Source organism: Portunus trituberculatus, chromosome 42, assembly GCF_017591435.1.
Source record: "Portunus trituberculatus isolate SZX2019 chromosome 42, ASM1759143v1, whole genome shotgun sequence".
NCBI lineage: Eukaryota > Metazoa > Arthropoda > Malacostraca > Decapoda > Portunidae > Portunus > Portunus trituberculatus.
In genome coordinates this window covers 6,189,581-6,200,951 of record NC_059296.1, presented here as the reverse complement: position 1 = coordinate 6,200,951, position 11,371 = coordinate 6,189,581, and the positions used below count along the sequence as shown (strand labels likewise).

General features: G+C 40.1%; 1 protein-coding gene across 1 annotated transcript in view; it reads right to left on the bottom strand.

Moving 5' to 3' along the window:
• Positions 1-462: 462 nt before the first annotated feature.
• Positions 463-11,371, bottom strand: part of LOC123517768 (thimet oligopeptidase-like) — a 37,184-nt gene continuing 26,275 nt past the window's right edge. The window contains exons 11-14 of the mRNA XM_045278201.1: positions 5,433-5,507; positions 5,170-5,346; positions 4,619-4,879; positions 463-816 (exon numbers count right to left, since the gene is read on the bottom strand). Coding sequence (XP_045134136.1) covers positions 616-816; positions 4,619-4,879; positions 5,170-5,346; positions 5,433-5,507 — 714 coding nt within the window. The 3' untranslated portion in view covers positions 463-615. The remainder of the gene's footprint in view (positions 817-4,618; positions 4,880-5,169; positions 5,347-5,432; positions 5,508-11,371) is intronic.

The following is an 11,371-nucleotide window of genomic DNA, read 5'->3' as shown; positions in this document are numbered from 1 at the left end:
CTTGTTGGCCACATGCTGGTTTAGAGGTAATTATTAAAGAGTGTGGCAAGTGGTTCACTGGCACACTGGTGAAGCAGGCCAGGACTAATGTTATCTGGCCCTACTGTCTCCCCCCCCCTCTCTCTCTCTCTGCCTTTATTCTTCCTTCTTCCTGTAATCCAATATCTTTTCTTCCTCCTCTAATCCCATATTTATCTTTATCCTCCTCCTGCTCCATGCAATTCAGCTAATAGAGACAAAAAATAATGTACCTGCATTGTATTTTATTGTTATTATATTCATTACAGAGAGAGAGAGAGAGAGAGAGAGAGAGAGAGAGAGAGAGAGAGAGAGAGAGAGAGAGAGAGAGAGAGAGAGAGAGAGAGAGAGAGAGAGAGAGAGAGAGAGAGAGAGAGAGGGGTGGGGGGGAATACAATTAATATGAGCAAAAGGTGTACAGACTTGCAAAAATACCTTCATGGAATAGTTTCTCTCTAGTTTATAAATCTCTCTTAATTTTGAGTCGTTTGACTGTTGTTATTCTTTTAGCAATAAACAATCCTATTTTTTCAGACAAGGGCACTTGCATGAAAAAAATGGTATTCAATGAGGGAGGCCCATAAGAGTGACTAGTATTCAAGGCTGGAGACCTTTGCTACGCAGAAAAGCATCAGGAGTTGGATCACGACCTAAGAAGTCTCGCAGAAGATCATGGGCGTCTTTTGAACCTCCAGGCTGCAAGATGCTCTGCCGGTACTTGGCACCAATGTCAGGGTTAAGGATTCCCTGCTTCTTGAAACAGCTGTCATACATATCCATGGAAAACACTTCACTCCACTGCAAACAAAAATAAAAAAGTAATTAAATCAGTGTAGTAATACTTTGGTTCCTAATCTGATCCAAATCTTTGGACTTATACCAACAGGATGTTAACCAAACAAATTTTTCCCAAAAGAAATAGAGAAAATTATCAATGCTTCCGTGAAAAACCTCATTGTTATTGTCATTCTATATAATACAGTGCATTGATTAGGTTGTACAAGTTACAATAATTCAAAGACTGCTTAATACTAAGTAAAATACATGACATTTTTGATGGCATACAAGATGCACAACATAAATGTTGACCAAGGGCTGAGTATGTTTTCACTAGCATTGCTTGTCTAATCACTACACTTTTTTCTTCTTTTTTTTTTTATGTAGGGAAGAGGGCCAGCCAAGGGCAAAAAAAAGTGCTGGCTCTTAAAAAAGTGAATAAAAGTGCCAAAACCATCAGCCAGAATTAGGGGAAGAAATGCCTTGATACCTCCCTCTTAAAAGAAGACAAGTTGTAGGAATTTGGAAATACAGATGCAGGGAGGGAGTTCCAGAGTTTACCAGTGAAAGGGATGAATGATTGAGAATACTGGTTAACTCTTGCATTACAGAGTTGGACAGAATAGGGATGAGAGAAAGAAGAAAGCCTTATGCAGCGAGGACGCAGGAGAAGGGTAGGCATGCAGTTAGCAAGATCAGTAGAACAGTTACCATGAAAATAGCAATAAAAGATAGAAAGGGATGCAACATTTCGGCGGTGAGAAAGAGACTGAAGACAGTTAGTCAGAGGAGGGAGTTGATGAGACGAAGAGCTTTCGATTCCACCCTATCAAGCAAAGCTGTGTGACTGGAACCCCCCCCAAACATGCGAAGAGTACTCCATACAGGGACGGATAAGGCCCTTATACAGAGTAAGCAGTTGGAGGGGCGAGAAAAACTGGCGGAGACGCCTCAGAACACCTAACTTCATAGAAGCTGTTTTAGCAAGAGATGAGATGTGAAGTTTCCAGTTAAGATTATGAGCAAAGGACAGACCGAGGATATTCATTGTGGAAGAGGGAGACAGTTGAGTGTCATTGAAGAAGAGGGATAGTTGTCTGGAAGGTTGTGTCGAGTTGATAGATGGAGGAATTGAGTTTTGAGGCATTGAAAACTACTAGATTTTCTCTGCCCCAATCGGAAATCTTAGAAAGATCGGAAGTCAGGCGTTCCGTGGCGTCCCGCGTGATCTGTTGATTTCCTGAAGGGTTGGACGTCTCTGAAAGAACGTGGAAAGATGTAGGGTGGTATCATCAGCGTAGGAGTGGATAGGGCAAGAAGTTTGGTTAAGAAGGTCATTAATGAATAATAGAAAGAGTGGGTGACAGGACAGAACCCTGAGGAACACCACTATTAATAGGTTTAGGAGAAGAACAGTAGCCGTCTACCACAGCAGCAATAGAGCGGTCGGAAAGGAAACTTGAGATAAAGTTGCAGAGAGAAGGATAGAAGCCGTAAGAGGGCAGTTTTGAAATCAAAGCTTTATGCCAGACTCTATCAAAAGCTTTTGATATGTCTAACGCAACAGCAAAAGTTTCACCGAAATCTCTAAAAGAGGATGACCAAGACTCAGTAAGGAAAGCCAGAAGATCACCAGTAGAGCGACCTTGACGGAAGCCATACTGGCGATCAGACAGAAGATTGTGAAGTGACAGATGTTTGAGAATCTTCCTATTCAGGATAGATTCAAAAACTTTAGACAAGCAAGAGATTAAAGCTATAGGACGGTAGTTTGAGGGGTTAGAACGGTCACCCTTTTAGGAACAGGCTGAATGTAGGCGAACTTCCAGCAGGAAGGAAAGGTAGAAGTCGATAGACAAAGTTGGAAGAGTTTGGCCAGGCAAGGTGCAAGCACAGAAGCACAGTTTTTGAGAACAATAGGAGGGACCCCATCAGGTCCATAAGCCTTCCGAGGGTTTAGGCCAGCAAGGGCATGGAAAACATCATTACGAAGAATTTTGATTGTAGACATGAAATAGTCAGAGGGAGGAGGAGAGGAGGACAAGCCCAGAATCGTCCAAGGTGGAGTTGTGAGCAAAGGTTTGAGAAAAGAGTTCAGCTTTAGAGACAGAAGAGATGGCAGTGGTGCCATCAGGATGAAATAAAGGAGGAAAGATGAAGAAGTGAAGTTATTTGAGATGTTTTTGGCTAGATGCCAGAAGTCACGAGGAGAGTTTGAGTTTGAAAGATTTTGACATTTCCTATTTATGAAAGAGTGTTTGGCAAGTTGAAGAACAGACTTGGCATGATTCCGGCAGAGATATAAAGTGCATGAGATTCAGGAGATGGAAGGCTCAAGTACCTTTTGTGGGCAACCTCTCTATCATGTATAGCACGAGAACAGGCTGAGTTAAACCAAGGTTTAGAAGGTTTAGGTTGAGAAAAGAATGAGGAATGTACGCCTCCATGCCAGATACTAACACCTCTGTTATGCGTTCAGCACAAAGAGATGGGTCTCTGACACGGAAGCAATAATCATTCCAGGAAAATCAGCATAATACCTCCTCAGGTCCCCCAACTGGCAGAGGCAAAACGCCAGAGGCACCTTCGCTTTGGGGGATCCTGTGGAGGGATTGGAAAATAAGGACAAGATACAGAAATGAGATTGTGATCGGAGGAGCCCAACGGAGATGAAAGGGTGACAGCATAAGCAGAAGGGTTAGAGGTGAGGAAGAGATCAAGAATGTTGGGCGTGTCTCCAAGACGGTCAGGAATACGAGTAGGATGTTGCACCAGTTGCTCTAGGTCATGGAGGATAGCAAAGTTGAAGGCTAGTTCACCAGGGTGGTCAATGAAGGGAGAAGAAAGCCAAAGCTGGTGGTGAACCTTGAAATCTCCAAGAATGGAAATCTCAGCGAAAGGGTAGAGGGACAGAATGTGCTCCACTTTAGAAGTTAAGTAGTCGAAGAAATTACTATAGTCAGAAGAGTTAGGGAGAGATAAACAGCACAGATGAATTTAGTTTGAGAGTGACTGTTAAGTCGTAGCCAGATGGTGGAAAATTCGGAAGACTCAAGAGCGTGGGCACGAGAGCAAGTTAAGTCGTTGCGTACATAGACGCAACATCCAGCTTTGGAATGAAAATGAGAATAGAGAAAGTAGGAGGGAACAGAGAAGGGCTACTGTCAGTTGCCTCAGACAGCTGTGTTTCGGTGAGGAAAAGAAGATGAGGTTTAGTAAAGGAGAGATGGTGTTCCACAGATTGAAAATTAGATCTAAGACCGTGAATGTTGCAGAAGTCAATGTAGAAAAAGTTGAGGGAGGTGTCAAGGCATTTGGGGTCTTCAACAGGAGAGGTGTCCGACCTGGGGACATTTTTGGTCCCTCCCAGAGGGGGACTCCGAGGCATTATTATTTTCGGGTCCTATTTTTCTTTTAAATTTTGATTTGAAGTGACGGGTGTATGTGTGGTAAAAGCATGTAGTTTTGTGTGAAGAAGGAGAGTTGTCTTTAGAGGGTAGGCTGTGACTGCCCCCTTGAGTTGTGAGACATAAAGGGAAACATTCAGCAAGATCACAACTAGCTTTAATGGAAGGTTCACAGCACCCCCTGAACTAGTGCTATTAGATCTCACTGGGATTAAGTTATTGTTTCGGTAGGTGTCTACTACCTCCTCCTCCACTACACCTTCATATAGCCTCCAAGTTGTGTTCATTCCAAGAAATATACAACCAAATACTCTGTTAATTGTTTCATATTTCCCATTGGTCTGATTTAAATACAGATAAATCTCAATTGATTTAAGAGAAGTCAAAGTGAACAGCCAGAGATCTGAAAAACTGACCAGATAGCCGTAGTATTGAGCATCATATCCCCCGGCTAAGTGTCCAAAGTTGGCTGGCATATTAGTGTTGGGGATGGGCTCAATGTCCATGATATCTTTGTAGGTCTGTGTGAAGAGAGCCTTGGTGTCAGCATCTCCTCTTGTGTGAATGGTCTGGTCAAAGGTCCCAAGGATAATCTGCCTTAAGTTGAATCCACCAGCATTGGCCTTTCGGGACTTTGCCAGCTTGTCAACAATCTCATCAGGGAGTGTTTTACTTGTCTGCAAGTAAATCAGTACATGCTCGTTTGTGTTCCACTGTAATAATTCATTAAAAAATACAATACTGGACAGAAACTTTAGTGAATTAGTGATTCAGAAGTATGACAGAACCAGTATTTCCTGATGTGTAACAAGAATTAATCCTTGCTTATTTTCTGAGGTTTCATTTGGGATGGGGCTGCACTGGAATTTAAGAATGTTACACACCATGTTTATCAGCCTCACAAAACTCTAGTTGTTATTTTCCCTCAAGGTCAAGAAGGTAAAGAAATACTAGCATGAATCCATACCTCATAGTGTCCAGACATGAGGGTGAGAGGCTCCTTCTCCCACACCCAGTTTTCCAACATCTGTGATGGGGCCTCCAGGAAGTCTCTCTCGACATGAGTTCCGGCAAACATGGCGAAGGTAGCACGAGAACATATGTGATGCATCACATGACCAAACTCATGAAAATAGGATTCTACCTACAAAGTAATAACATTATCAAAACAAATATCACTCAATCTTCACATTAAAATGAAACACTAAAAATTTTCTCCCAAACACATACCTCTGAATGATCCAACAATGCTGGCTTGTCTTTAGTGGGCTTGGTGAAGTTACACATCATTGCACACACAGCAACCTGTACAGAAAAGTGAACTGAAGAAACATCAAATGGAAATCAGGTAAATCATGTCTAGCAATTTTTCATACACTCTATACTCAACCAAGTATGTGTGTGTGTGTGTGTCTGTGTGTGTGTGTATATATATATATATATATATATATATATATATATATATATATATATATATATATATATATATATATATCGTTAAACGAGCAGATGGTAGTAAAAGGAAACCTTCGTTGTAGCGAAATTTTGTTGTGGGAACCTTCATTAAGCGGGAGTTGCCTGTATGTGTGTATATATATATATATATATATATATATATATATATATATATATATATATATATATATATATATATATATATATACAGGCACCATCCGAGTTACGACCTAGATCAGTTACGACCAACTGGTCTTAAGTCGAAACGGTCGTAAATCGGATATACATATGCACTCAAAATATATGTATGTTTATTTTAAGATCTATCTTTCTCATCCATTTTAAGTGTGAGATAACATTTATTTTTATACACAGCATTGTTTTCAGTTGCTTAGTTGATAATATATTAATATAGTAGGTTAAAGAAAGAAAAGACTTTTACGCCATTGGGTGGTGTGGAAACAAAGTCAAAATTTTAATACAGTAATCACTCGCTTATCCGGATTATAGCAGCCAAGGCCCTGGCGGATACGCAAAATATCCATATACGCGGAATTTCCTCTCCCAACCCCTTATAAATTGAGAAAAAAACATGTACATAACCCAAATGGGTAAGAAAACAATGAATGAAAGCACATTAAATGTCTGTGTATACAATAATGACTTCCTGGAGAATGATCGAATGATAACATATTAGATACATGTTTCTCTAGAAAATGTGAGGCTTGGGAAGGTGCCATCAGCAGCGTCATGGCAATCTGCTGTTTCACTGCTGAACTGGACACTATCTGAGTCATTATTAGAGTGTTGAAGTGAGATAATGATAGTGATGTATTTATTGTTCGTCTGGTGCAGCTTTCTACCTCTGTCTCAACATAATTTTTTGTAAGTGTTATTGTGAGAGCTGTCATGTAAAGTTGTGATGATGAAGGCAGTAAGAAAAAAAAAAAAAAAAAAGCGTTTGAAAAGATCATAACAGTCTTATGATATAGAGAGATGGAGAAGCCTGACAGAGAGGCATGGGGTGAGGCCAGCGTCTTGGAGAGGGAGATAACACACATGACGGAGGGGAGAGGGGAGAGGCCAGAATTAAAGTCCAGCTGTTTCACAACAATACATTTTTGTTTGTTTGTTTCTAGTTGTCTTCTCTTCTTGATGTTTCTCATTCTAATTCTCATCAACTTATACCTGTCAGGCAAAATTAGAGAGCTAAATGACACACCTCCCTACTTGACTCCCGGCCAAGTACTTTTTTAGGGCATGAGTCAGGCTAAGACATAATCACACAAGACATTTAAAAATGGCTTCCTGACGGAAAGGTTATTTAATTATCAAAAATAAACTCATAAATGACAGAGCAGCTCATCTTGGCCATTTGATACTTGGAAGTTCTGCCTTGGAGCGTCTCACAGAGAAATGTAAACAAACAACTCAACCACTTTTCGCTGCTAGAACTGGATATATATATATATATATATATATATATATATATATATATATATATATATATATATATATATATATATATATATATATATATATATATATATATATATATATATATATATATATATATATATATATATATATATATATATATGAGGGCGATTTCTATATTGGCATACTATAGCGTGAAAAGTAACATCTAGGAAGCAGAGAGAGAGAGAGAGAGAGAGAGAGAGAGAGAGAGAGAGAGAGAGAGAGAGAGAGAGAGAGAGAGAGAGAGAGAGAGAGAGAGAGAGAGAGAGAGAGAGAGAGAGAGAGAGAGAGAGAGAGAGAGAGAGAGAGAGAGAGAGAGAGAGAGAGAGAGAGAGAGAGAGAGAGAGAGAGAGAGAGAGAGAGAGAGAGAGAGGAAGGACGGGGAGGCAGTGAGAGACAGATGGGGTAGGAGGAAAAAAAAAAAGGAGCTAGAGGAGTCAGAGCAACCTCTGGCGGAAACATGGCAACGCTATAAAGGTGCGATCAGGTACCTGACCCCACCCTAACCTTTAATTTAGGATGGTACTGCTATATCCGCGATGGTATCTAGTCAACAAGTGAAGTGGTAGGATGCTGTGAGTGTGAGTCTGAGATGCTGTGCTGCCGTAACTCGTACACGATGCTGGGCGCTGCCACAACTATCTTACACGCGCTGCCAAACGTACAATACAGCAAACTCACAATAGGCATCTGCTGATCTGCTGGATGTGGTCGTAAGTACGAGTGGTTGTATCTTGCGTACGTTGTAAATCAAATAGCGATTGTATATATACATGTACAGGGAGTCCTCGGGTTACAACGGTCTCGACTTACGATGTTTCGTGGTTACGAACGCGCCCATAAAAACATAAAAAATAATATTAGGCGTCATTCCGTCTTACGTGGTTTACTGTTGTAAGCGACGCAAACAAACACGAACTAGTTTCGGGCGCGCGGCGGAAGAATACGCTTTGTTGTGGTTGTAGGGCGAGGAAGACGGCGTCTCAAGTCTCTGTACATACGCCATTTTGGTTGTTTGCACCATCTCTCTCTCTCTCTCTCTTGGTTATGGCTCCCAAGCGTAAGGCAGACTCTTCTGATGGTAGTGCATCAAAGAAGAGAAAGGCCATCACCATGGAAATTAAAGTGGACATTATAAAGAGATCACAAAGGGAGAAACACCAACAAACATTGGCCGGTCGCTTGGGCTTAGTCATTCCACTGTGGCTACCATCATCAAAGATAAAGAGCGATAAACAGCCCCAGTATCTCCAGCACCTTCTGCAGCTTCCTCTACACAATAAGCCTGTCTCTTCCTCCCTTGCAATGCCTCCTTCCAGTGTGCTAGCCAACCAAAGGAATAAAGGTAAGAATTCTCCTCCCTCCCCCGATGTTCCGACTTACGCTGAAATTTGGGTTATGACGCGTGTCAGGAACGGATCAACATCATAACCAGAGGACTCCCTGTATATACATGTATATATATATATATATATATACAGGCAACCCTCGCTTAATGAAGGTTCACACAACAAAATTTCGCTAGAACAAAGGTTTCCTTTTACTACCATCTGCTCATTTAACAAACACCAAACTCGCTTTAATGAAATTTTATCCAGGTAATTTTTCCAAGTTTGAAAGCCCCACCATATCACGCAAGCCAACAGGCTTTTGAATACACCAGCACCTCTCGTGGACAGAACACGCACCACTCATTCCCATAGTTCAAAACAACAACAGCATCAGTAGCAGCTCATCTTCACTCGCTCTACATGCCACCAAAACGCCCTGCAATGTTGCCTAGCATTGCTAAGAAGACCAGGAAGTCTCTTACTCTCAAAGTGAAGCTGGATATTATTCAGAGACACAAGAGAGGCGAGAAAGCTAATAGCACTGCTTCCCACCATGGCTTGACTCCATATACTGTCTACCATTTTCAAGTCAGCAGGCTCTATTAAGAAGGCTGGTGAGATCATATCTTCCTTGAAACCTAAAAGAACCACCTGAACTCGTGACTCTGCAATGGATAAAATGGAAACCCTTGTGGGAATGTGGTACATAAGTTTTGTATGCGGTACAATGATGTGCCCTTTGTTTACATTCCACAGGTTGCCAGCTAGCGTATTTCCTGCTCCATTATACCTCCCTTCATAAATTTAAGATCATCAACATTATAAAGTTACTTACATACATACATTAGTGTACATTATAATGACTTAGTCTTAAATTAAACTGCTTAAATGTGTAACTTCATAATTTTTTATTTCATTAAACCTTTTACTGTACTATGATGCACTCTCGCTTTGTTTATTCTCAATGGAAGCTCAAGTCAGGGGTTAAACTTGTTATAATTGGTTCGCTAAACGAAAATTCACTTAATGAAGGGTTTCTTAGGAACGTAACCACTTTGTTAAGCAGGGGTTGCCTGTATATATATATATATATATATATATATATATATATATATATATATATATATATATATATATATATATATAGATAGATAGATATTTCATTAAAAGTGATATTTAACTCAGCATTAGCTATTATCTTTAATAAGCTCTCTTTCTGTCTAAGGAGTGCCCTATTCTCTTTAGTGAGTATGTTGATGATTTTTCTGTAGAATATCATCTTTGCCAGATCGCGATTTCGGGTCCTAGACCCTTCTTTAGTGGCTATGGAGGTAGTAGTCATCTCAGAGGTTGAGGTGAATATGGCAGCACTATATGGTTGGCTGGCGGCTGAGCAGTCAGCTCGGCCTCTGATTGGCTGTGTGCAGGTGTTTTCCCATTGCTTCGCACTTGGGAGTGCTTTCACGTCTATGTTTTGTATGTTGAGGTTTGGCTCCAAGTTTTTAATGTAAAGGGCTTCTATGATGGGAAAGCGTCTATTGTCTTTGCAGCTCATGATCACTTCTGTGTTTTCTTCTATGTATTATCTTGTTAGGGCAGTCGTGTGCTTGTTTGAAGTGGTTCTTGGGCATGTCTGATGTGAGGTTGTAGCCGAGTCTCCTGTTCAATCACATCGTTGTCAAGCCAATAGAGGTTGATTGAAGGGCTGCTTGGCTGCACAGTTCCTTTGAGTGGAAGTGAACCTATATACAACATGAGATTGCTGAATTTTTTCTTTTCCTTGTGGTGGGCTGTTTCATAGTAGGAGGTGACTGGTTTTCTTACTCAAAAAGAGAACTTATCAAAGAAAGTAGCTAATGCTGAGTTAAGTATCTCTTTTAATGAAGCATGTTTAAAAGAGCATCTCCTGCCCATTTATACACTCAATATATATATATATATATATATATATATATATATATATATATATATATATATATATATATATATATATATATATACTTGGTTGAGTGTAGATCCATCAAAACGTAAAACATAGAGGTTGAATAAAAGCCGCAATAAAATACTAATCTTCTTAAAAATTACTTTTGCAAGAGGAGATGAGACATTTAATTGAACTGTTAGTGAAGAACAATCTAATTATGTTCAGTGTAAGGGAAAGAGACAAATGAGTCTTATGAAAGAAGGGATGGTTGTCTAGAACAATATGTCAAGGAGTGAAGTTGAGTTTTGAGACAATGAGCCTCACATATGACTGTATTCTACTAAATTTGACAATAACAAATATTTAAAGTTGTGTGTTTTGTGGCTTCTCCATATCTGCACAATTCTTGTTGAACTGGAAGCAGGCTGGACCTCAGTTAACACCAATTGTAAAGTACAACAAAATAAAAAGAACACACCATTTTGTTACTGGTTTATCTTTATATGCAATATTATGAACAAGTCCATAACCTTAACCCCTTCAGTCCGGGGATGTATATATACATCATGGTGACTACGCACGCCAGTCCGGTGATGTATATATACGTCTTGCGGGCCATAAGCGTTTTAAATGAGTGTACCCAAGAAAACCAGCAGTCATTCGTTCTCTTAGATATGTATATTATCTAGGAAAATGAATATATGTAACTATTATATCGCAGACAAGAATAAGTTTTTGCATGAAGGTTTATTTTTCTCTGTTTCGTCAGCTGTAGCAGCCACAGCCACCAGCTTACAGAGAGAGAGAGAGAGAGAGAGAGAGAGAGAGAGAGAGAGAGAGAGAGAGAGAGAGAGAGAGAGAGAGAGAGAGAGAGAGAGAGAGAGATGTTCACCACCATCCTCTGTCAGGTGATAATCTATCTGGTGATAATTCTCTCTCTCTCTCTCTCTCTCTCATAGTGTTTCCATTCGTAGTTTTTG